This window comes from Nannospalax galili, unplaced genomic scaffold (genome assembly GCF_000622305.1).
Source record: "Nannospalax galili isolate Female #2095 unplaced genomic scaffold, S.galili_v1.0 scaffold77, whole genome shotgun sequence".
Classification (NCBI taxonomy): Eukaryota; Metazoa; Chordata; class Mammalia; order Rodentia; family Spalacidae; genus Nannospalax; species Nannospalax galili.
Window position 1 is genome coordinate 1,710,632 of NW_008341457.1, and position 25,013 is coordinate 1,735,644.

General features: G+C 51.4%; 1 protein-coding gene across 6 annotated transcripts; it reads right to left on the bottom strand.

Annotated features, from left to right (window-relative positions):
- Positions 1–168: 168 nt before the first annotated feature.
- Positions 169–22,896, bottom strand: Chaf1a (chromatin assembly factor 1 subunit A). 6 transcript variants are annotated; one of them, XM_029565331.1, is made up of 15 exons: positions 22,637–22,889; positions 18,102–18,152; positions 15,766–16,583; positions 8,579–8,635; positions 7,707–7,909; positions 6,533–6,593; positions 6,170–6,238; positions 4,959–5,185; positions 4,694–4,862; positions 4,520–4,600; positions 3,890–3,982; positions 2,972–3,227; positions 2,110–2,558; positions 664–757; positions 169–533 (listed from the first exon to the last, which is right to left on the bottom strand). In XM_029565331.1, the coding sequence occupies exons 1-15, from the start codon at positions 22,827–22,829 to the stop codon at positions 445–447; spliced, it is 2,910 nt and encodes a 969-aa protein (XP_029421191.1). In that variant the 5' UTR covers positions 22,830–22,889; the 3' UTR covers positions 169–444. The 6 variants fall into 6 exon arrangements, 5 of the variants coding, with proteins under 5 accessions (XP_029421191.1, XP_029421193.1, XP_029421192.1 ...); XM_029565333.1 differs by having other exon boundaries at positions 4,694–4,838; positions 22,637–22,888; XM_029565332.1 differs by having other exon boundaries at positions 4,694–4,841; positions 22,637–22,888.
- Positions 22,897–25,013: the final 2,117 nt, after the last annotated feature.

The window sequence follows — 25,013 nt, forward strand, 5'->3', positions numbered from 1 at the left end:
GCTGACAGGAGTGCCAGCTGAGTCTGCAGATGGTGGCAAGGCTGGCACAGGTCCCATACTGGGGCATCCTCACCAAGCCAGAACTCAGCTGCTCAAGGTCCTGGTATGTCAGAAGCCCCACACAATATGATGGCGGTGACAGAAAACAGCCAAGGCTCAGGGATAGAGTAGGTTTATACATGCTCACATTTGTCCAGGGCCCACCGCACGGCCGTGGGCATCTGTAGAACTTTAATTCATTAACAAGAGTTTGACCCCAGCAACTGCTCCTGACTGAGGTGGAGCAGGTCTGTCAGTCAGGTGTGGATAATGCCTTATTAAGGGGATGAGCACACAGCTGTGCGGAGCTTTCCCCAGGAAGGACTCAGGGTGTCCTCTCTAACCCAGACCCAGGGCCTGTGAAGTGGACAAAGTGCTCTTTACACGGGAAATGGCAGTTGATGCTCAGGAGGTTCCCAGCAGGCTGGTGGGCTGTGAGCTGTCACCGACACCCATCCTCACCACACCTGTGGCTCCGCAGGGTTCGAGGACATCTGTGGAGAAAGGCATTGGCTTGGTCAGGGAACTCAGGGCTTCATATGATAGCCCCAGGGTTCCCAAGTCTCCCAACACCTGTCATTTTCAAAGTAGGTGCAGGTGTGAGGGCATCGAGTCCCATCTCACCCCCAACGTCTGGTCCATCCACAATCATACAGTCATCGTCGTCGTCCTCCTCTTCCGTGTCTGCCTGGAAACCATCCACATCTTCAGTGACAGCCTGAATGAGGGAAAGTCCATCAGCAGGGCAGGGCGCTGGCCATAAGGCATCCACACCCTCAGAACCACAAAGAACTCAAGCTTCCAGTTCATTTTGCCTTTTTGGGCAAGTCCCACCTCCCTGTGGCCTCAGGCTCCTCTGAGGATGGTGGTGACAGGCTGGGAAGGTTCCCACCAGCATGTTTGCCCCATCACAAATTAGTTTAAAAAAAAATAATAAATCGGGGGGCTGGAGAGATGGCTCAGCAGTTAAGAACACTGGCTGTTCTTGCAGAGGACCCAGGTTCGAATCCTAGCACTCACATAGCAGCTAACAACTGTCCCTAACTCCAGGGGACCCAACAACCTCTTCTGCCCTCTGTGGGCATTGCATGACACGGGTGCACTTACCCACATGCAGGCAATACACACATACACATTCCCAGCACTTGGGAGGCAGAGGCAAGCAGCCCAGATTACATAGCGAGTTGGGCTACAGGGAGACCCTGTCTCAAAAAAAATACCTAAGCAAAATGGGGCAGCTCAAGATCTAGGGCTGCGGAGGCCATGCAGGTCCCAGGGTCATCCTGGAGGCAGCCACGACTCCTGCCAGCAGAGACATTTGGACGACACATCATGTCTAACAATTTGGGGGTCAATGTTGGGTAAAGGCCAGTAGCACAAGTGTACTCTGTCCAGCCCTACTGGGCCTGCTGCTCAGGGCCAGTGCCATGCACCAGTACCCTCATATGCCATGTGGCACCCCCATCACCAAGAGCTGCAGGGGTCACGGGCCATTCCAGTGGTGACACAGGGCTAAGTGTTTTGCTATGGGCCTGCCTGGGAGGGTCCCAGGCTGAGTCTGGAGTCCACAGCAATGGGCAATGCCCAGGAGCCAGATGTGACCTCAGCCTCTGATGTTGCAGAGGAAGGGCAGCTGTAGGAGACACCAGGCACACGTGACCAGCTGGGCTTCTGTGAGACAGAGCAGCTGATGGGACACCAGGGAAACTGTGCCTGGGTGGCCACATAGGGCTTACTGCTGTTGCACCAACACCGCTTTGGAGAGCTGCTGCCACAAAACGACAGACCTCACACGGCATCCACTGAGCTGCAGCAGCAGGCAGGGCCAGCTACCTAGCTCCGGCAGGGACCCTCCACTGGCTTCAGGGTGATGCTGAGCATGGGGCACACCAACTAGACCTTGGCTCAGTCTTAATGTGGCCCTCAAGCTGTTCAAGCTGCTCTGGCTAGAAGGTAGTGCAGCAAAGCCCGACTTCAGTCATCCTGAGTTCAATCTCCAGGACTCACTGTGCTCCCTGCCTCTGAGCAGCATGGCATACATGCAGGCTCCACCTCCAGCCTGTAGCTCACCTGTCCGTCATGTCGGCGCTTCTTCATGAACTGTGTGATGCACATGGAGCCGCCGGGCTTGCGCTTTAGTACGGGTGTGCCCTGGCTAGACCCCGCAGCAGGAACGCCACTATCCTCCCGGAGCACAGGCGTAGTGGTGACGTAGGTCCACTGGCAGGGCACAGGCAGGCACTCCTGGCCGAAGCTCCTGAGCACCTGGGGGTGCACATACCAGCACATGCGGAAGTCGGGCCGCTTCTCATAGGCAGAGTTCTCAGAGATGAGGCGTTTGAGCCTGGCCTTGGATGGCACTGCGGCCTCGGGAGACTGCGGGCTGGACAAGGGGCTTGGGGGGCCAGTAGGCTCCTGTGGGTTCAGCAGCCCGCGGCGGTAGTGCTCCTGGAACTCTCGGATGATCACCTTGCTCCCGTTCACATTGCCATGCAGCAGCGGCAGCAGCTGAGCCAGGACTGCAGGGACAGACACATGGATGTGGTGGTGCTGAAGATGCTCCAAGGGCCTAGTACCCTTGGAGCCATGACTTCCCTCGTTTTGAATACCAGGGGGCGCGTGTGTGCACGTGCAAAACTGCATGCTAGGACCTGGTCTGTCTGTCAATTCTTAACTCTCTGCTCTAGGTTCAATTCTTAACTCTCTGCTCTAGGTTCTACTAAAATCATCACCAAGCCAGGCATAGAGGTGCATGCCCAATCCAAGCACACGGGAGGCTGAGGCATGAGAATCACCAAGACTAAGTAAATAAAATCACCAAGAACAAGACTAGGGTGATGCTGAGGTGCAAATGCAGCATGTGAAGTCCAGGTTCATCCCCAGCTGTTGGCGTTGCGTTTGCTATCTATTGGAGACCGCCTGCCCCACTCACTCTGCTGGTCCCTCTTCTCCCGCCTGGAGGCCTTGGGCACCGTCTCCTCATCGGGTGGCGTGGTGTCCAGCAGGCAGGCGCTAAACTGCTGCAGCAGCCTGAGGTCAGCACCTGCGCTGGCTGCCTCAGCCGCCCACACGCAGCCGACCTGCACAGGCTGCAGCACGCGGAAGCGCTTGCCCTTGGCCAGCAGCTCGTCCCACTCCTCAGCTTTCAGCTTCTGCCGTACCTTCTGGTTCTCGGGGTCTGTGCACTCCTGCAGGTGGGGAGCAGAGCCTGGCTCAGTGCCCATGCCCGCTGCCTTCAGGCTAGGAGGAGGCAGAGGTACTTCCAGAGGACAGCTGGCTCTGAGTCCTGACAGTCACAACGCTCTGCTGACTTTGCCTGATAAGCCTTGGGCCACTCTGTCCTAATGAATACTTGACCAAACTGCCAACCCCGCATGGCAGCTAGCTCAGCACAGGGCTGGGACATTTGACGCTTCTGTCTGGTACACAGGGTGTTGGGCGGCACCAACCCCTCTGGTCAAACAAATGCACAGCTCAGGTCTGACCCCAGTCCCCTAAAACCAACACATGGGAGTTTTTGTGGCTCCCCACGCTGGGGGAACCTTCCAGACTATTGGAATGGCCTTGCTTTATTTTGCAGATCCCTTGTTAGAGCTCGTCAAGGTAGACAAGGGATCCGAAGTTCAGGCTGCCTGTGAATCATACTGCAGCCAAAAAGGTTCTAGGGCCTTTTAACCCCATGGAGAAGCTCCCCTCTGGCCTGGCCAATACCTGCAGACTGTCTATCACTTGGAGCTGTCTCTAAGGGATTCCCCAGCAGAGCTATGTTGAGGCTCAGTGCCCTGCGGCAAGCCAGAGGCTGGACCCTTAGAGGGAGCTAAACAAGGGCCCCTCACTCTGCAAGCCTCACCTCAATCACACCCTCGTCCTCAGACAGGTACCCGTGAGGGACAAAAAAGCCGTCATCCTCATCCTCGTCCTCCCCTACATCATCATCTTCATCCTCAAAGAGAAGAAAAAATGAGCTGGCCACTGAGGCAGGAGCACCCAAGACAAAGATGGGCACAGTGGTGTCTGTCCCCCCAACCCCGCCCCAAATGGAGAAATGGGAAGATTAGGAGCTGAGGACCAGTCTGGGCTACGTGAGACCCTGTGACTGACACACACACACACACACACCACACCCTTAAAGAGAGGTTGCAGGTGACAGTGCTGAGCAATGGCCATGTGCACACAAGGCCCTGCCTCATTCCTGTGGCACAGCATACAACACACAGCACCGTCTAGAAGCCATTTTAGGCTCTGGGTGTCCGTAGGACCCCATTAAGTCATGCAGGGCTGGGGAGCTGGGGAAACAAATACACACAGGCCAGAGAGGCCAGGGGAGCCAGGCCTGGCATGGCTGAGCCACAGCACCACAGTGGTTGGCACAGTAGCTGCCTGGAAAGTGCTCACTAGCCCCTGCTGGCCAAGCTTCAGGTTACCATGCCAACCACAAACAAGCCCCCTGGGCCTGTGCACCCCATCCCATGATCCTTACCCCCTCACTGTGAGACAGGGACTCCCCAGGTTCCTCCTCTTCCCACTCCTCGTCACTGTCCACCTCATAGTCCAGAAAGTTCTGGAAGAGGGGCACATGGAGAACATCACGGCTAGGCATCATGGAAACCAGGGATAACACAGACACCCAGGCATTCTTCCCTGTGGGGTTCACCTTGTCCTGGGCCCAGGGGTCTCTAGCCCGGATGACTGCTGTTTTTTTATTCCATGTGCCCCAGTATGCTGGTCGGTGGTTCTCTGAGAACTGCAGGAGCTTCATGCGGCCAAACTTCCTCCTCTCAGGCACACCATCAACCTCGCTGCTGTCCAAGATCAACACATCCCTGGGGTCAGACAGTGCCCAGCGTTGCAGTACTTGGCTTGCAGCCCCCTGCCCCCCACAGCCTGATGCCCAGCAGGCTGCTGACCACAGCTCTCACCTGTTGATGATGCCTGTGTCACAGCTGCGACTACGAGTAGGTCCAGATGTGAGTGGCCGCCTGGCCTTGAGGTCGCTGAGGAAAGATACATTCCCACCCTGCTGCTGCAAGAGCTGGTCCAGCTGTGTGCACAGGTCCTGGTCCAGGGTAGCGCGGCACCGCGGGGCCAACACCATGTGCTCCTTAATTTCAAAGGGAGCAAACTTGCCACACGAGCCAGCCAGGGTCTGTGAGAGAAAATGGCCCAATGGGACGGTGGCAGGTGAGCAACATCCTGCTTGGATGATGCTTGGCTCTGTCAAAACTCACTGAGTTCTAGAAGTTGTGCTTTAAAGAACCTGAATGGACAGATGAGACCCAAGACAGGCATATGGCAGATGGGTGCAGGTCAGATGCCAGGAGAGTGGCTGGCTCCTCAGTCATGCCATCAGAACACAAGATGACAGGCTACAGAGCTGACTCAGTGGTTAAGAGCACTGGCTGCTCTTCTAGAGGATCCAGGTTCGGCTCCCAGCACTGACATGGTGGTCACAAATGTCTTTAACATCAGTTGCCCTCTTCTCAACTCCCCAGGCATTGCATGCACAGGTACACTTAACATACATGTAGGCAAACCACTCATGCACATAAAATAAAAATAAATCTTAGGGGCTAGAGACGTGGCTGCTCTTGCAGAGGACCCAGATTCAGTTCCTAGCACCCACATGGCGGCTAACAACTGTCTGTTAACTCCACTTCCGGGGGATCCAGTGCCTTCTTCTGACCTCCATGAGCACTGCACAACATGGGTACACTTACATATATGCAGACAATACACTCACATACACATTTAAAAAAATTAAAAACAAAAAAATAAAAAATAAATCTTAAAGCCAGGGGTGGTGGCACATGCCTTTATGCCCAGCACTCAGGAGGAAGAGGCAGATGAAATCTAAGTTCAAGGCCGGCCTGGTCTACATAGTGAGTGCCAGGCCAGCTGGGCTACAGGAAGATCCCGTCTCAAAAAGACCAAAGGAAAAACAAAAACCCAGAACTTTAACATAAGATGGAAGACAAGAGGACAAGCAGTGTCAGTGTCCGGCTTCCACAGATATGCACACAAGAACATGCTGACATACACATGTACATCCACACACACTAAATAAACAATACACACACAGACAAAAAGCAGCCTGGAGCACAAACCCTCAGGAGAGCAAGGTGCTGCTCACCTTGGGAGCCTGCGGAGTCTTTGGTTTCTGGAAGAATCTGGTTATTTCGGCCTTCTCTGCCTTAATGCGCTGTGATGGGAGGCAGGGAGGAAGAGCAGTCAGACCTATGCTCCAGGAGAAAGGGGATTCTGGGTCCTTCACTCTCAGGCACACCACCCCCCTCAGAGTGACACTGCCTCTCGAGATCACACCCAGGCTCCTGAAACAGAGGGAAGACAGCTGGGCAAACAGGCAGCCCAGGCTAGACCACATCAAAACAGACTCACAGGACCTGTGGGGGCCCCACGTGTTGTAAGCGTGAAAGCTGGCAGGGTGGCAAGGGACCCAAGACCACGGGCATCTCTGAGGTGGGCGGGGTACTACCTTCTCCTCTTCCCGTAGCCGCTTTTCCTCCTCCTTCTTCCTCTTCTCCTCTAGCTTAGCCCTGTAGACAGCGGACAGCATGGTCAGAGTGCACTGCAAGGCCACGGCTCACACTGAGGTCACAGTGGACCACAAGGACACAGTGGCAGACTGTGAGCCAGGCTGGGCAGCTCTGGCACAGGCTCTGAAGGGAAGTGGGGATGGAAGCCGGGTAGCTGTTCCCAGTTTACTCCTAGGCTGACACCCAGTCAACAAAAGAGAACATGCATCAACACAAAATATTTCCTTTTTAGTTTTTAGACAGGGTTTTGCAGGCTTGGTTGGCCTCCAACTGGGAATCCTCCTGTCTCAGCTTCCCCAGTGCTGGGATTATAGGTGGCCCTGGGATAGGAGAAAGGTCCAGATTGATATAAAATTATTACATTTCTTTTTTGAGACAGGGTCTTCCTGTAGCCCCAGCCAGCCTGGGACTAAAAACATATACGCCACCATGACCCAGTAAAATCCCTGGTGCGAGCCGCACTAACTGGGTGAAGTGCTCACCCAGCAAGCATGCAAGTCTGGGTTCTGTTCCCAGTACCACAGAAACCAGGCCTGTCATCCCAGCACTTGGGAGATGGAGCAGGACAATCAGGAGCTCAAGGTCGTCCTTGGTTACATGAGACCCTGCTTCAAAAGAGAAAAAAAACTGCTAGGAGTGGCCCTGTGCTACATATTGAGTGCAATGCCCACCAGTGCTACAGAGCCAAGTCTCCCCGCCAAAAAAAAAATTTTGAGAAAAATAAAAAATCACTTGCCATTCACTGATCTTACTTGCAGGACAATAAAAGAATGGTTTTCATTTTCTTATTAGGTTAAAAAACTGAAAATACTTCCAAGCATAAAATAAACAAGCTGTCGGCACACCCGATAGCTACGCACTCCAGCAAGAGCAGCCAGGTCACCAAGAAGGAATCCAGACAGGGCTGGAACATTAAGAAAGGAAAACTTCAGAGAGCCACAGAAGCACTCCGAGACGGTAGAGTGCAGGGAGGGCCTGTGCCCTGAGTAGAGGACAATGGAGGAAGACACGGACCGGCCCCTCCTGCGGGGTCAGGAGGGGAGGGAAGATTAGGAGGACCTGTACCTGGTCTTGGCCATGCACAGTGGGGGGAGGACCGTGGGAAGCACTCACTCGAGGGCTTCCTGCCTCTCCTTGCGCCGCTCCTCCTTGAGCCTCTGCTTCTCAGCTTTTTCCTTCTCCTCCTTCTCCCGCTTCTCCCGCCGCTCCTTCTCCTTCAGCTCCTTCTCCTCCTCCTTCTTCCTACGTGCCTCCTCCCTGGCCCGTCGCGCCTCCTCCCTCAGCTTCTCCTTCTCCTCCCTCAGCTGCTCCCGGTCCTGATAGACGGTGGGACCCGGTGAGGCAGGGTGGGGAGCGTGGCTGTGGGACTCCATGGGATACGGAGCCCTGGGTTCCACCCGGCACCATGGCAACATCAGCTGTAGGTAACCCTATGCTGCTGGGATGGGTACAGTCCAGAAGGCAGCTCCTCCACCCGCTCAGCCGGGGCCCAGCCCCAGCTCAGCCCTGTTGAGACTTTGACAGCCACGCTGGTGCATGTACTGCACGCTCAGCTGATGGGGCCTGCAGTGCAGTCTGAATCCCATCACCAGGGAGGACGAGGCAAGCCTGGGCTGCAGGTTGGGATCAGCATACATTCAGCAAGGCCCACGGCTACACCCCAGCTCCCCTGCACCCTGCTGACCCCAGAGCAACCCTTAAGAGGTGAGCGGCTCTCTAAGGAAACACAGGAAGGCCCGGTGAAGCAAGCCCACCCCATGGTGCTCTTCCAAACTGCAGGAGTGAGGCAGCCCAAGGGATCCCAGACCACAGTAAGGAAGAAGGTAACGGCTGTGTGCCACATAAGGTGACCCTCACATAAGCATGACAGAGTCACTGAGCAGCTGACACTGAGCAATCAGAGCCTCAGCATAGCTGAGTGTGTTGCAACTGAAGCTGCCGCCCCAGGAGAGAAGACTTGGAACCTGGGGGTGGGGCCTCCTTACTCTTTGCAGTTTTGTCTTGCTCTTTTCCGTGGAGCTCTTCACTGGCCTCTTGGGTATCTGAAATAAAATGAACAAGTTTGTAAGTGTGGAGTTTAGTCACTTTCCCCAAGAGACTCCATCTAGACCACCTAAGGGGACATGGGATGTCTGTCCAGCTGGGGCAGTGAGGGGCTGGGGGCGTGGCTCTTCTGTCAGAGCTTAAGTAGACTGTGTGAGGCTCTGAATTTATCATCAGCAAGACAAAGGTGAAATAAAACAAAAACAGATGCAACACAAGAAACAGCCTTTCCAAGGCTGCAAAGGTCCAGTATGTCAGACAGAGGCTCCAGGACAGATAGCAATGACCGCCAGGACAGGAGGCAACAAGGCTTTTAGAAGGTAGGGAGGACCCAGGACAGGCCTGAGAGGAGCCTGTAGTCTTTCAGGTCCCATCTATGGCTTTGTCCTGTGGGACTTCCATGATGCTCTGCCCAGCCTCCAGTGACATGCCTGCACATCTGTTTTGCAGAAGGTGGGGTGTCCACTTGGGCCAGGCTGCTGGTACAGGGCTGTAATCCTGGGCCCCTAGGAGGGCAGCGAGTCCCAGGGCAGCTTACTGAGACATTAAAAGGGCAGCTGGGGTCAGCTCAACAGCACTGGTCAATTGACTGCCACAGGGACTGGCTGTTCTCAAACAAGGGCACGGAAGCTAGGGACACTGCAGGCCTGACCCAGCTCACCCCAGCATCCAGGGGACTAAGCCTCAACCAGGCATGTGGCGGTATAGCACTAGTGCCAGACGACCTCAACAAGGGTTTTGCCTGTCCAGCCCATGGGCATTTGCCACACTGAAGGCCAGTGCTCCCAGTTTTAAGCCATTCAGGCCTGGCGGCTAGCACCTTTAATCCCAGCACTTGGGAGGTAGAAGCAGACAGATCTCTGTGAGATTCAGGCAAGCTTGGTCTACACAGTGAGCTCCAAGCCAGCTGGAGCTACATAGGGAGATCTTGTCTCAAAAACAAAAACAAGGCAGGTAAAGTTGGCAGCAGTGTCCATCCAGCCAGCCCAGCTGGTCCAGGCCCTGCTGCGTAAGGCAGGGATGGCTGGGGCAAGTGCAGCTGCAGGGCAGCATCAGCAGCAGATGAGGGCAGAGAGGACAGGATGCACAGGGCTCACCCCAGCATCAGGGGAGCCCAAGGCAGGAGCATAAATGTAGTTCTAATGCGAGATGAGGCCAGTCTGAGGGACTCTCAGGCACAATGGAAAACAACAGGGGCTAGCAAGGCAGATGAGCCTGGCACTCAGCAGGCTGAGGAAGCAGAGCTGCAGCAGGCCTGGAGCCCATCTCCAGGAGGAGACTGCCAGCAAAACAAACAAAAGTCAGAGGGATGGCTCACAGGATAAGAGCCTATCGTGGGATTGGGAGTTTTGTTTTGAGACAAGGTCTCATGTAGCTAAGAGCTGAGGAGCCATGCCTCACCCCTAGCACCTGCAAGCTGAAACAGAATCTCTAGATCAAGAGTTCAAGATGAATGTGGGGACTACTCATAGATGCTGTGGCTCTCATATGCACACAGACACACACGTGCATACACTCTATGGTTGTGACTCAGTGGGCGGAGCACCACATAAACCAGGCTGGGCTGACCCTCAACTCCTGATCCTCCTGACTCCATCTCCCTAGTGCTGGGATGACAGGATTGTGCTAGGGGTGAGGGGCATGTCACCCCAGCTCTTAGCACCTATAGCAGGTCCCCAAGTCCCCATGACAGCACTCACATGCCCACATAACGCAGGGTGTTTGTGCATAGCACCCAGGCGTGGCTACAGACTTGAATTCATCTCTGGACTTGACATACCAGTGTGCAACGCCCCTGCTGTCTGACTCAGGGTAGAATGACAAGGGAAAGTCTGAACATGTTCATGACAGATCCCAAGTTTTCTTCCGGAACTCCCCTCCGTTGCTTTGGGAATGGAGGCCATGCTATGCAGCCCAGGCTGGGACTCTGGGACTGGAGGTCCTCCTGCCTGCCATCACTTGGGAGGCAGGGTCCAGCTTCCAGTGGCGCTGAGTCTGGCTAAACGCATGGGAGCCTACAGGTGTGGGGGGCTTACATGTAACATCCTAGGCCTCTGGACTACTATGAGGCAGAAGTGCAGACCTGGCAACAGTCGCACCATCAGAATGACAGACCTATGTCACAAAACACAGCTTCAGGAGCCGTGAGAAGTCGAAATTGTGCTGCGAGGCCATCAGGTGACCCTGCACCTGGGCCTCTGAGACAGAGAGATCTCTGTGAGCTCAGACAGCCAGGGCCACATCATATGACCCTGTCTTGAAACACCACAAAAAAAAAAAAAAAAAAAAAAAAAAAAAAAAACAAGAAAAAAAAAAAAAAAAAAAAAAAGCCATCAGGTGAAGGCTCTTGCCACCAAACCTGATGATCTGAGTTATAGCCCTGGGACCCACATGGTAGAGAGAACACATCTTGAAAGTTGTCCTCTGATCTCCAAAAAGATGCACAATAAAATTAATAAATGTAAACAACAGTAAGTTGTGGGTCTGGAGAGATGCTCAGTGGTTAAGAGCACTGGCTGCTCTTGCAGAGGACCCAGGTTTGGTTCCCAGCACCCACTTGACAGCTAATAACCATCTGTAACTCTAGTTCCAGGCAATCCAACGCCCTCTTCTGGCTTCTGCAGGCACTGCACAACATGGGTGCACTTACATACACACAGGAAAATACACATACACAAAATAAATTTAAAAATTGGCTGGACAGGGTGGTACATACATTTAATCCTAGCACTAGGGAGGCAGAAATAGGTGGATCTTTGCGAGATCAAGGCCAGCCTAGTGTATATAGTGAATTCCAGGCAACTAGGGCTATGCAAAGACCCTGCCTCAAAATAACAAAACAAAAAAACTTAAAGTGTCTGTAAGAGGCTAAGGATGCACACAGGGTGAAGGTGCTGCACCTACTTTGATGCCTCAGAGTGAGGCTTTTCAGCTCTCCTGTGTGATCCAGCTGTACCATTCCTGGACACAGACCCAAAGGACTTCACATCCCCCAATAGACACTGCACATCCATGCTCATCGCTGCCCCTTCCACAACAGCCAGGAAATGGAAACAACCTAGATGTCCACCAGCTGTCCATTGGACAAAGGAAAATCAAAATAATGAAAAACATAGGAAACCATCACTGTAAGAGAGGTAACCCAGACCCAGAAAGCCGAACTTGCAAGTTCTCTATCATAAGCTGGTGAGAGCTCTGAATCTTTATAGGCCCTGTTTCAAGTGGAAAATCCAGAGTCAGGAAACTAGTATGGGGGTCACTGGGAGGGGGGTGTTCATGGGAGGGGAGAGAGAATGCAGTGATATAAAGGGGAGAGAAGAGTAACAGAATAGGAAGGGTTAAATGGGGTGAAGAGGCCGGGTGTGGTGGCGCACGTCTTTAATCCCAGCACTTGGGAGGCAGAGGCAGGCGGATTTTTGTGAGTTCGAGGCCAGCCTGTCTACATAGTTCCAGGAAGCTGGGGCTGCAAGGAGACCCTGTCTCAAAAAGACCAGAAAAAAAAAAGGGGGTGAAGAAGGTAAAAACTGGGATGAAGTGACCCTGTGACCGGGACAACTGGGCTAACAGGCCAGCTGTGGACTCTGTCTTCTGGAGCCGCTGAGCAGGTCCACAGGGATGACTGTTGCATGGTTTGTGGTTGTACACCAGAACATGATGCTGAGACCTCACGCTAGGTTCAGAAGTTGTAGAACATGATATGCTGATTGCTTTTGGTCAAATTAACACAAACTAGGGTCACCTGGAAAGAGAAAACCTGGCAAGTCTGGACACAAGCAGAAATCCAAGTAGGCACTGACCTGTGAAATCAAGCAGGCACTGACCTGAGGGCTTCACACCTGCTCAGATTTCATAATGCTAGAAGGTTCTATGCCTATGACCAGAGGAGAAAGGCCACCCATAGTCCTCCCAGGCTGTCTCTGCAAGCTCAGACTGTAACTGGCACACCAGCAACACAAACGCCAGGGCTCTGCTTGAGGCCTCACCACTGGCCAGACTCCCACCTGCCACCCGTGTGCCCAAGCCACCAAAGAGATGCGCTAGACACACTCCAGTGATTCGCCACCACAGATATCAGCACAGCTCGACCCTCTACTATCAACTGCAGAGAGTAAGACTGCCAGGTGCTCAGCGCTAAGTGGCAGCACCGCAGTCCACACCCCCAAAGGCTTAGGGATAGTCAGGGAAGAGTGAAAGAGCCAGAGGCAGTGGAGGCCTACAGATGCAAGACCTGATCAAGCCAGACAGAGCCCCAGTGTGGATGGCGACCTCTGTCTCACCCCAGTCAAGAAGCTACTAGCAGCAGTGCTGTGCAGAGCGCAAAGTGACTCAGTGGGTTTAAAAAGACAACTTGTAGCCAGGCGTGGTGGTGCACACCTTTAATCCCAGCACTCAGGAGGCAGAGGCAGGCAGATCTCTGTGAGTTCAAGACTAGCCTGGTCTACATAGTGAGTTCCAGGACAGCTGCGGCTACGGGGAGATCCCGTCTCAAAAAGAACAAAAAAAAAACAAAAAAAAAAAAAAAAAAAAAGACAACTTGTGAAGTTCGGGGGATGTGTGGAATTAGAGGGGAGGGAATGAGGTAGATTTGATCAAAACACACATACAAAATTCTCAAACAATTAAGAAAAAAAAAAAAAGAAAGAAAAACCAAGGCCAGGCTTGGTGGGTAAGGGCTCACCTGGTGTGCACAAAGCCCCTGGTCATCTCCAGCACCACACAAACTGGATGTGGCAGATGGCTGTCATCCCAGCACTGCCAGGTAGAGAGGAAGGTCAGAAGTTCAAGGCTAGCCTGGGCTACAGTGAGATCCCATGTCAAAAGCTAAATCAAGCCAACCTGGCGGTACACGCCTTTAATCCCAACACTTGGGAGGCAGAGGCAGGAGGATCTCTGCAAGTTCAAGGTCAGCCTAGTCTACATAGTGAATTCCAGGCCAGCTAAGGCTACAGGGAGACCCCCACCATCCCCAAAAGCAGCACAGAGAGTCAGAGCTGAGTGCAGGGCACACACCTGACCACACATAAATGTCACCATGACACAGACATAGGAAGAAAAAGCAAAATTAATGGAAACCAGGGCTCCATGCTGCAATGTCACGGAACAAACACATTTATTCCTCAATGTGGGAGTTGGAACCCCAAAGAAATAAATTGGGGTGGGGGCTATAGAGCTGGCTGAGTGGTTAAGAGTACTGGCTGCTCTTGCAGAGAACCTGGGTTCAGTTGCCAGCACCCACATGGTGGCTAACAACTGTCCATAACTCCAGTTCCAGGGGATCTGACATCCTCCTCTGACCTCCTCGGGCACTGGACGCATGGGTGCACTTACATACATGCAAGCAATACACTTATACACAGAAAATAAAAATAATTTTTGGGGAGGGGTCTTTTTAAAAATATTTTATTATTATTTTTTATTTTGTGTGTGAGTGTATTGCCTGCATGTATGTGAGTGTACCCATGTCATGCAATGGAGTTAAGGATGGTTCGTAGCTACCATGTGGGTGCTGGAAATCAAAGCCAGGTCTTCTGCAAGAGCAGTCAGTGCTCATAACTGCTGAGCCATCTCTACAGCCCTGGGGGTTCTTTTTGAGACAGGGTCTCCCTGTAGCCCCAGCTGACCTCTAACTCACAGAGATACTCCTGTCTCTGCCTCCCAAGTGCTGGGATTAAAGGCATACACCACCATGCCTGGCACATTTTTATTTTATTATTTTATTTTTTGTGTATGCATGTATTGCCTGCATGTAGGTAAGTGTACCCGTGTCGTGCAATGCGCGCCGAGGTCAGAAGAGCCTGTCAGATCCCCTGGGACTGGAGTTAGACAGTTGTTAGCTGCCATGTGGATGCTGAGATTCAAACCCAGCTCTTCTGCAAGAACAACCAATATTCTTAACTGCTGAGCCATCTCTCCAGCCCCATAAGTATTTTTTTAAAAAAGAAATTTAGGTGATGGGATAGAGGATGATAAACAGGGAATCAGAAACCATGGAGAGACAGATGGGCTCTGTGTTCTCCATCTATAAAGGGAACAGAAAGCAATTCCCCCACCCCGCAAGCCAGGACAGGGTAGGTCTCAGCAAGGGAGGTCATAACACATAACAAACCAAAATCCACACAGCCACAGTGGCTGAACCAGGCAGCGCAGGTGCAGCTCCTGAAACCATCCATACTAGAGTCCACTCCTATGTAAAAACCCACTGTGAACCAACAAAAGCGCCATGTACCCGAAAACTAACATTTTGGCATTAGGGACCAACTGTTTCTTATGTACCCCAAGCTGGCCTCAAACTCACAATGTTCTTCCTGCCTCAGCCTCCCAAGTATTGGAATCACATTGAAAATCTGTTTGAGACAAGGACTCATGTAGCCCAGGGTGGCCTCAAATTCACTATTTTCTGTCAGCTTGACACAAACTAGCAACACCTGTGAAGCAGGAACCTGGCTGAGGAATCACCTCCAACGGCTTGGCCTGTGGACCTGTCCATGGGGCATTTTTTGACAGCTGATTGATGCTGGAGGTCCAGCCCCATGTGGGCAGTGCACACCTGGGTGGGTGGCCTGGGCTGTGTGAGCACCTTCCTCCCGGGTCTTTGCTACAGTTCTCCCCAGCACTCCTTCAAGCTCCTGCTCTGGCTTTGCTCACAATGGACTGTGATAGGGAGTTGTTGCCCCTAACCTCCCCCAGGATACTTTAGGTCATGGCCATGGTGTTTAGAAATCACAGGAACTGCCAGGTGTGGTGGCGCACACCTTTAATCCCAGCACTTGGGAGGCAGAGGAAGGTGGATCTCTGTGAGTTCAAGGCCAGCCTGGTCTACATAGTGAGTTCCAGGACAGCTGGGGCTACAGGGAGACCCTGTCTCTCCAGGCCTCCACCTCCAAGTGCTAAGATGACAGGCATGTGCCACTGTGTCTGGTTTATGGGGTGCTAGGGATGAACCCAGGGTGCTGTACAGAGTGAGCACTCTGCACACTTCCTGCTTTTTGATCTCAGGAAGAATTACACATGCTTGGGAAGTGCAGACCAGTGTGAGGCCCTGCTCAGGAGCCAGCAGCCACATGGGTAGCCCACCAGGAACTCTTTTAGGGTCAGGACCTGCTTGCAGCCTGGGGTTCTAGGTACTCACTTTGCAGATGGGTGTGCAAGGGGGGCTGCTCTGGTGGTGCTGTGGGGGGGCAGCTGCCGGCACCTCAGGTGAGCTGCTGGAAGAGGCCGAGCTAAGACTGGACTGGCTGGCCATGGAGTCATCCTCAGGACAGGATTCCAACAGCTCGCTCTCCGAGGTGGTGCTCTTGTCCAGGGGCATTGAAGGAGGAGAGGGGGTGTGGGGCAGCTTGGAGGCCAGGACGTCCTGCAGGAGCACCACAGGCACTTTCTCCTTGAACAGGATGCCCCCCGCCTCACTCCAGCCATCCTCATTGGTTTGAGGGCACAGCCTTGGGCCAGTGGTGGGTTCAGGACAGCTCTGTGGGGAGCCTGCCTTGCAGCCACTGGGCCTCCCTGGGCCTCCCAGGCCATGGGGCTTGTCCTCCGTAGGACATGCAATATCTGGCAGTGTCTCTGGGGGGCACGCCAGCTCCTCACTGGAGTCCTTCACCCAGGCTGGCCCCTGCTGCTCTGTGGGTCCCAAGCTGACTCCATTGATGGTAGCCTGGGCCAGCAAGGTGGCAGGGCTATCAGGAAGGTCACTGGAGTCTTCAGTCAGGTCGATGATGACCACACCCTGGCCTGCCTTCATCCTGCTGCCCAGGAAGCTGTCCATTGGGCCTCGGCCATTCACCAGCTTTGGACTCAAGCCCAGATTGGAAGCCGTGTGACAGGTGTGCTCCAAATTGTCCAAAGAGGGTTCTAAACCAGGGACTTTGTCTTCCAAGGAAGTATAGGGTGGCTGCCTGTCCTCAGCTTTCTCCTTGGGGCCGTTCAGGCGCTTGAAGGGCAGGCGGGCTGCAAAGAGAAGAGCAGACCCTTCAGAGATCGCACAGGGGACACTGCCCCATGTATGAATGGTCCACGGGCTTGTGTACAAGGGGCCATACTGGATTTGGGGTGAAAGTTTAGCTTTAAAAAGGGGCTGTTGATGGCAGGCATGGTGGCATACGCCTTTGATCCCAGCACTGGGAGGCAGAAGCAGGTGGGTCTCTGTGAGTTCAAGGCCAGCCTGGTCTAAAAAGTGAGTTCCAGGAGAGCTGGGGCTACAGGGAGATCCTGTCTCAAAAAGAGCAAAAAAAGGGGGCTGCTGAAGGCTGGGCTGGAACTCAGGCCCTTCCCACCGCCCTGACCTACTTCATCCGTTGAGGTGCCAACACACTGCTGGATAATCCCTTTGTAATGTCAAACACCAAACCTACAATCCCCAGCTTAGGAGACAGGCTGCTGGAGCTGTGGAGCCCAACGAGGGAGCTGCTACAGTCACCAAGGCCAAGTGCATGACAAAATCCAGTGCCCAGTGGGGCCAAGGTCACAGCCTTTTCTCCACAAGAAGGCATTTGTCCTCCCATAAAGCATGGTGCACTGCTTGGGCAGCTGTGCCAAGACTTCTGCTGCCCTCGCAGGACATCTCCACAGGAGGAAGACCGTGGAAAGTCCTGCGATAAGGCTCAGCGGGTAAAGGAGCTTGCCGCCAAGCCCAACAATCTGAGTTTGATCCCCTAGACCTACATGTTGGAAGGGGAGAACTGTCTTTCACAAGCTGTCTTCTGATCTTTGTGTTCGGACTATGGCACCCCCTCCCCCACCACATACACACAATAAATGTAATTAAAAAAAAAAACCTCATGGAGGACTGGAGAGATAGCCCAGTGGTTAAAAACACTGGCTACTCTTGCAGAGGATCTGGGTTTGGTTTCCAGCACCCATATGGCAGCTAACAACTGCCCCTAACTTCAGTTCCAGGGGATCTGATGCTCTCTTATGGTCCCTGGGGGAACTGCACACATGTGGTGCTCCTACATGCTGGAAACATACACATAAAATAGTATTTAAAAAATTTTTTTACTTTATGTGTATGTATGTATTGCCTTCATGTGTGTAACTGCACCTGTGCAATTCCCACAGAAGACAGAAGGTACTGGATATCTCCTGGAACCAGAGTTATGGATGGTTGTTAGCTGCTGGGAATTGAGCCCAGGTCTTCTGCAAGAGCAGCCTGGGCTCTTAACCACTGAGCCATCTCTACAGCTCTATAAAATAAAAATTTTTAAAGAGAAAACAACCAAATTTCATATCATATCCCAAAATAAGCAAAATCTGGCACTGAGGTTGTGCTCAATGGTGGCTAACAGGAGCAGCAGGGCCCTAGGTTTGACCCCCACACTAGAAATAAAGACAAAGCTTCAAAAACCACCTGAGATGTAAAACATTTCAATACCCACTATTCTGGAAAAAAGGCCACAAATTTATGGAGGAGCAGGTGTTCCCTCCCAGACCAGTGAGGGGACCAATCAGAAGACAGATGGCAGTTACCTTGTATCAACTTCTTTCCAGCAAAGGCCCGCCTGTCTCTGCAGTCCACAGCTGTGGGTAAAAACACCAAGGCAGGGATTAGTGAGCCTCGTGCCAGCCAATAGCTACAAGCAACAAGGGACAACTGGTGACCCAAGGGGGACATTTGATATATCTACTCTTTGCTGATTTTGTTTTCAAAAGGGTCTCCCTGTAACCTCAGCTGGCCTGGAACTATGTACACCAGGCTGGCCTCAATCTCAGAGACCTACCTGCCTCTGCCTCCTGAGTGCTGGGATTAAAAAGTGCCATAACTATCTGGGTTTGGTTTTTGAGGCAGTCTTGCTCTGAAGCCCAGGCTGAGCTTAAACTCATGGCAATCCTCCTGCCTAAGCTTCCCAAGGGCTACAATCACAGGTGAGAACCACCCCAGCCCACTTCTACAGACTTGAAAAAGGTTTCCTTGCATGGGCAAGATGCTTAGTGGATAAGGGCACCTGCCACCAGCTTGACAACCTGAGTTTGATCTCTGGGACCCACATAGTAGAAGGAGAGAACACTCCCAAAAGTTGTCCTCTGACCTCTACATGTGTAAAGGTCAGGCGTTGGATCCCCTGGAACTGGAGTTAACAGATGGTTGTTAACTGCCATGTGGGTGCTGGGAACTGAACATGGGTCCCCTGCAAAAGCAGCCAGTGCTCTTAACTGCTAAGCTCTCTCTCCTGCCCTTTTCCCATATTTATTGTTTACATGTCTGTGTATACACACACACGTGCCAAAGTGCATGTGTGGTGGTGGTCAGAGGACAACCTGTGAAAGTCAGTTCTCTGTGGGTTCCAGGGACTAAACACAAGTTGTTAGGCTTGATATCAAGTCCTTTTACCAGCTGAGCCCACTAGCCAAGCCCCCTGGAGGGCCTGACACAATGGGGACGGGCTTGAGGGGTGCTAACCTCTAGTTGATACAAGCCAGAGACCCCCACCCTTAAACAGTCTGTAGTGAGCAGGTCGGACGGACGGACAGACACACAGAATTCTTTGGCTCAAAATCTCAACACAAACCAGGCATGGTGGCGCATGCCTTTAATCCCACCACTTGGGATCTGTGAGTTCAAGGCCAGCCTGGTCTACATATAGTGAGTTCCAGGCCAGCTGGGGCTACAGGGAGACCTTGATCTTTTGTCTCTAAAAAGATCCCCCAGCAAAATCTCAACACATTGAGCAATTTTAATTTCTTTGTGGCATTCATTCTGAAATTCTTTTTTTCCATCCTGAAATTCTTATTATGCCTCCCCCTAAACAGCCAGCTCACTACAGTAGCAACCAGTTCATGCTGGACCCAGACCACCTTCCTCAGGGCCTGAAATATAGAATATACTAGAAACTAACAAATACAGTAACCAAAATAGAAGGCACAATGAAGGAAAAGAGATGGGGGAGCCAGACACAGAAGGAGCCCAGGTCTGTCGTCCCAGCACTCAGGAAGCTGAGGCAGGAGGACAGCCTCAAGTTTAAGGTCAGCCTGGGTTACATACAGTTCCAGGTCAACTAGGGCTAGAGACAGGAAGAAACAAACAGGGCTGGCAAGATAGCTCAGTGGGTAAAGGGGCTTGCCACTAAGCCTGATCACATGAGTTCAATTCCCTGGGGCCCACATGACAGAAGGAAAGAACTGACTCTAAGTTGTCCTCTAATCTCCATATGGTCATACTGTGGCATGCAGGACAAACAAGTGTAATTAAAAAAAAAATTTATTATTTTTATTTTATGTGTCTGTGTGTATTGCCTGCATGTAGGTAAGTGCACCCGTGTCGTGCAATGCCCGTGGAGGTCAGAAGAGGCTGTTGGATCCCCTGGAACTGGCTGCCATGTGGGTGCTGTGATTCAAACCTAGGTCTTCTGCAAGAACATCCAGTGTTCTTAACCACTGAGCCATCTCTCCAGCCCCCAAGTGTAATTTTTTTTAAAGGCAGAGGGTCATTGTCTTTATTTTATAAAGAACACAATGTTTCCAGGCTGGAGAGATGGTTAGTGGTTAAGAACACTGGTTGTTGTTGTGGAGGGCCCAGGTTCCATTCCTAGTACCCACATGACAGCCAACAACTGTCCATAACCCCAGTTCCAGGGAATCCAACAGCCTCTTCTGCCTTCCACAGGCATTGTAAGACACAGGTGCACTTACATACATGCAGAGAATTCATGCATACACAGAAAATAAAATATTTTTAAAAAGAACACAATGTATCACAGGAGTCATGTGATGTTAAATCACAATGAAAAAAAAAAAAAAAACACAATAAAGATGGCTGCAATTCAGCAGGCAGAATGCCTGTGCCTCAGTAGATACATGCTTGTAGCTGAGTGGGCAGAGTGCTTGTAGCTCAGTAGGTAAAGTATGCACAAGGTCCTTGGGTTCATACCTAGCACCCCATAAACCAGACATGCTGGTGCATGCCCGTCATCCCAGCATGCAGAAGGTGGAGGCAGGAGGATCAGGAGTTCAGTGACAGCATGGACTGCAAAAGGAATTGGAGACTAGGCTGGGCTATAAAAAAAAAGTCAAAAGGGAGACTATTTTCCACCAAAACAGATAAAAACCTCCAGAAAAGCACCTAAGAATATCAAAGTTGATGCAGAACTGACCATAAACAGAACTCAAGTTTTTGGGTAAGTATCTTTAAATAGCTGCGTTTAGAAGTACACACCTGCTTCTAAGCCTGTATGTCCTAGGGTAAAAAAAATCTAGTTCAGTTATTTTGGGAGACTTTACATAAACTGTGTAAGTTACATAAAAACAGACTTCCCAGCCGGGCATGTTGGTGCACACCTGTAGTCCCAGCACTTGGGAGGCAGAGGCAGGCGGATCTCTGTGAGTTCAAGGCCAGCCTGGTCTACATAGTGAGTTCCAGGACAGCTGGGGCTACAGGGAGACCCTGTCTCAAAAAAAAAAAATCTGACTTCCCCTTACCAAAACTCCCCTCAAGTGTCCACAGTGGAGATGGTCGGCTCACCCAGCTGGAAACAAAAAAACAAGCCCAGAAGATTCTTTCACCTTCTTCTGTTTGGAACAAAGGGGGCACCTCCTTCAAGTTTTCTACTACTAAAAATTAAGTTTTTAATCTGAAGGTTAAATAATCTTTAAATTACTTATTTATTTAGTGTGTGTTTGTACGGGATCTCTATGGAGGTCAGGGGACAGTTTACAGGATTCTGTCCTTGCCTAACCAGTGGGTCCGGAGATCAAACTCCAGTTGTCAGGCTTGGCAGCAAGCACCTCTACCCCTCATGAGACAAGTAGCCCATATACACATACATGTATATATGTATGCATATAGGTATTTGGAAATGGGGGTGATAGAATCTCCCTATGTATCCCAGGCTGGCCTCAAACTTGTGATCCTCCTGCCTCAGCTTCTAGAAAGAAGTTAGGACCAAGATGTGGACCAGGAAAATCAGCTTTTTTGTTTTTTCTTTAAAAAAAAAACAACACAGTCACAGAAAGTGGTGTTTGTTTAAACATCCTGCCTTAGTTAAAAACAAACAAAATGAATGGCCCTATCATGCAGACACTGAAACTTTGGTCAATTAGATTAGTTCCCATCCTTCACAGCCCTCAACCAACCAATATACATGCACTGGGACACTGCCAAGTGCTGGGGGAACCATACCGATTCAAGGCGGGGGGATGATGGAACACCCCATGCTTAGGGAGGCCTGCAGCGAGCCACAAAGACCCCGTCCAAAAGTTAACTGACAGGGGACACACCAGGATCACAGAAGACCCCTCTGAAGACCCAGAGAACACCCAGCTCTCTGGTCATCCTCCCCACCAAACTCTCTTCCCTGGGCTTCCCCTGCCCCACCCAGCTACAGCTACTCTGAGGTTTCAAGCCAGAGTGGCCTCAGTTTCCCCACAATGCAGAGGTCGGACTTGTTTAAGGGACACAGTCTGGATAATCTAAAAAGCTGACTCTTGCTCCTCCATAGTGTCTCAGTTTCCCCTCCTGATGCGAATTTATGAGGACACACATGCACTAGGGGACCCAGCAAAGCTGATTCATCTTACCTGGGGCCTTAGTTTCCCAGCCTGCTACAAAGTCCAACATATTTAGGGGGGCACACATGCTTTGGAGACCCAGCAAAGCTTACTATTCTGCCTCCGTGGGACCTCAGTTTCTACTCCTGTTGCAAACATCCAATTTGTTTAGAGGGACACCGAGGACTTGCCGCCGCCCCGCCCAACCCACTCCTCCCCCTCCCTGGGGCTTCAGTTTCCCCTCCTACAACAGAGAGGAATCCAAATAATTACGAACCCAGCAAACCTGACTACTCTGTTTCAGTTTACCCTGCTGCTACAAAGTCCAATTTATTTGAGGGACACATACGTTGGGGACCCTCCGAAGCAGCCTGCAGCCCCTCCCAGGGCTTGAGTTTCGCCTCCTGTTGCAAACTCCAACTTATTTTGGGGTCACGGGGCCGTAGGTGCCTCGCACAGTCGCCCCCCGACTCTCCCGGTGCCTTTTTCCCCCCTGGCCCGCACATTATAGTCTCACCGACCTGCGGCCCGCGGCGCCGCGGCCTCGGGCTCGTCCAGCATGGCGGCGGCGGCGGCTCGAACTCCCGTCAGGCCGCGCTGCGCTCTCGGCCTCCCGCTCGCGCCGCTGCTGCTGCCGCCGCGGCCGCAGCGCTCGTATTTGGCGGGAACCACGGCGACCCCCGCGGTCCACTCGCCGATTGGACCAGAACTCATCACGTGAGCAGTCCGCCTCGGGAAAGAGCGGAGCGCTCCGAGCGTCCTCGCGAGAACCGCGGATCCGTGCGTGAGACTCCCGCGGGAGAGAAACCCTCATCCGGCTGCTCCGTCGGCGGAGAAGAGACGAGTTTCTATTGGACAGACCAAATGCCAATCTTGCGAGCACTGTACGGCTATTGGCTGAACTACCTGGAGGAGGCGGGACAACCGTTATGTCGTGAGCGGCGCCAGTGGCAAGCTGGAAGTGCCGTTTGGATGAGGGCTCTGAAGTTTCGAGTTTACGCCAAGGAGTCATGGCTCAGAAGTGGCAACTGCAGTTAAAATTATGAATTCCTTTCTTTTCAACTTATGAACTACATTCCACTTTTAATTATGTTACTTTCTTAAGTCAATCATTCCTTATTTATTTTTTTGGTCTTTTTGAGACAGGGTCTCCCTGTAGCCCCAGCTGTCCTGGAACTGACTATGTAGACCAGGCCCGCCTTGAACTCACAGAGATCCGCCTGCCTCTGCCTCCCGAGTGCTGGGATTAAAGGTGTGCGCCACCACGCCTGGCTCATTACTTTCCATTTTTAATTATAACTTGCTTTCGTTTTCTTTTTTTGTCTTTTAGAGTCAGAGTTTCCCTGTAGTCCCACCTGGCCTAGAACTCTCTATGTAGAACAGGCTGGCCTTGAACTCACAGAGATCCACCTACCTCTGCCTCCCAAGTGTTGAGTTTAAAGACGTGTACCACCACGCCCAACTCATAAATTGCTTTCTTTTAAAACTTTTAAAAAATCATTAATTAATTTTTAGAACTTTTTAAAAATTAAGAACTATTTAAAGCCAGGAGACCCTGCTTCAAAAAAAGAACTTTAAAATTTATGAATATCTTTGATTTTAAAATTATGGATTACTTTTAATTGTGAATGACTTCTGTTGTTAATTACTTTTTAAATTATGAATTACAGTTTTGATATAAATGATTTTGCTTTTCAATATTTTATTTTTATTCTATGAACGTTTTGCCTGCATGTATGTAAGTGCACAGGTGTCATGCAATGCTTGCTGAGGCCAGAAGAGGGTGCCAGGTCCCCTGGACCAGTGCTCCTAACTGCTGAGCATCTCTTCAGTCCATTTTGGGTTTTTTTTGTTTTAGTTTTTGTTTTTTTTTTGAGACAAAGTCTTCCTGTTGCCCCATCTGACCTAGAACTTGCTATGTAGACCAGGCTGTCCTTGATGTCACAGAGATGCACCTGCCTCTGACTCCCGAGTGCTGGGATTAAAGGCATGTGCTGCCATGTCCAGCTGTAAATTATCTTTAACATTTAAAAATATTTTACATTATTGGAGGCTAGAGAGATGGCTCAGCAGTTAAGAACACTGGGTGTTCTTGCAGAAGAACTGGGTTTGAGTCCCAGCACCTACATGGCAGCTGTAACAACTGTCCATAATTACAGTTCCAGGTGATCCGACAGCCTCCTCTGTCCTCTGTGGGCATTGCATGACACAGGTGCACTTACCTACATGCAGGCAATGCATGCATAATCATAAAAGCAATAAATTTTTAAAAATTAAATATTTTACATTATTTATGTGTATGTGAATGTGTCTGTCACCTGATCTCACTGGGTAGTGGGAATAGAACTTGGGTCCTCTGGAAGAACAATGCTTGCTCTTAGCCACTGAGCCATCTAACATCCCTGTTTTAACTTTGTTGCTGTTTCTGAGACAGGCTCTCATGTACCCCTAGCTGGCCTGGAACTGGCCAGGTTGCTTTCTTCCCTAAAACCTTTTGTATCTTATGTCAAAAGAAGAACCCATTTCTTCACATGAAGGTGGGAAGATCAGAACTTAAGGGCAGGCTAGGCTACCTAGAAAGTTTGAGGCCAGCCTGGGCTACATGAGACTCTGTCTCAAAACACAAAAGTATTTTTTTTTTAATCCATTTAGGACCAGGTGTGGTGGCCTTTAGTCCCAGTACTCAGGAGGCAGTGGCAGGCAGATCTCTGTGAGTTTGAGGCCAGCCTGGGCTCCATAGCAAATCCAGGCCAGCTGTGGCTACAGGGAGACCCTGTCTCCAAAAGACTAAACAAACAAAGAAAGCATAATGTTGAGGTATGGAAGGGTAGGAGTTGATCTTGAATGATCAGGTGAGGAAATTCAATGAAATGCTCAAAAAAATTAATAAATTTAAAC

Excerpts from the sequence above, each read along its gene's own strand:
- Chaf1a (XM_029565331.1), bottom strand. The coding sequence starts at position 22,829 with ATGAGTTCTGGTCCAATCGGCGAGTGGACCGCGGGGGTCGCCGTGGTT. Across the intron at positions 3,983-4,519 it reads CCCTGTCTCACAGTGAGGGG|GATGAAGATGATGATGTAGG; the intron begins GTAAGGATCATG and ends CTTCTCTTTGAG. Across the intron at positions 758-2,109 it reads AGCGCCGACATGACGGACAG|GCTGTCACTGAAGATGTGGA; the intron begins GTGAGCTACAGG and ends TCCCTCATTCAG.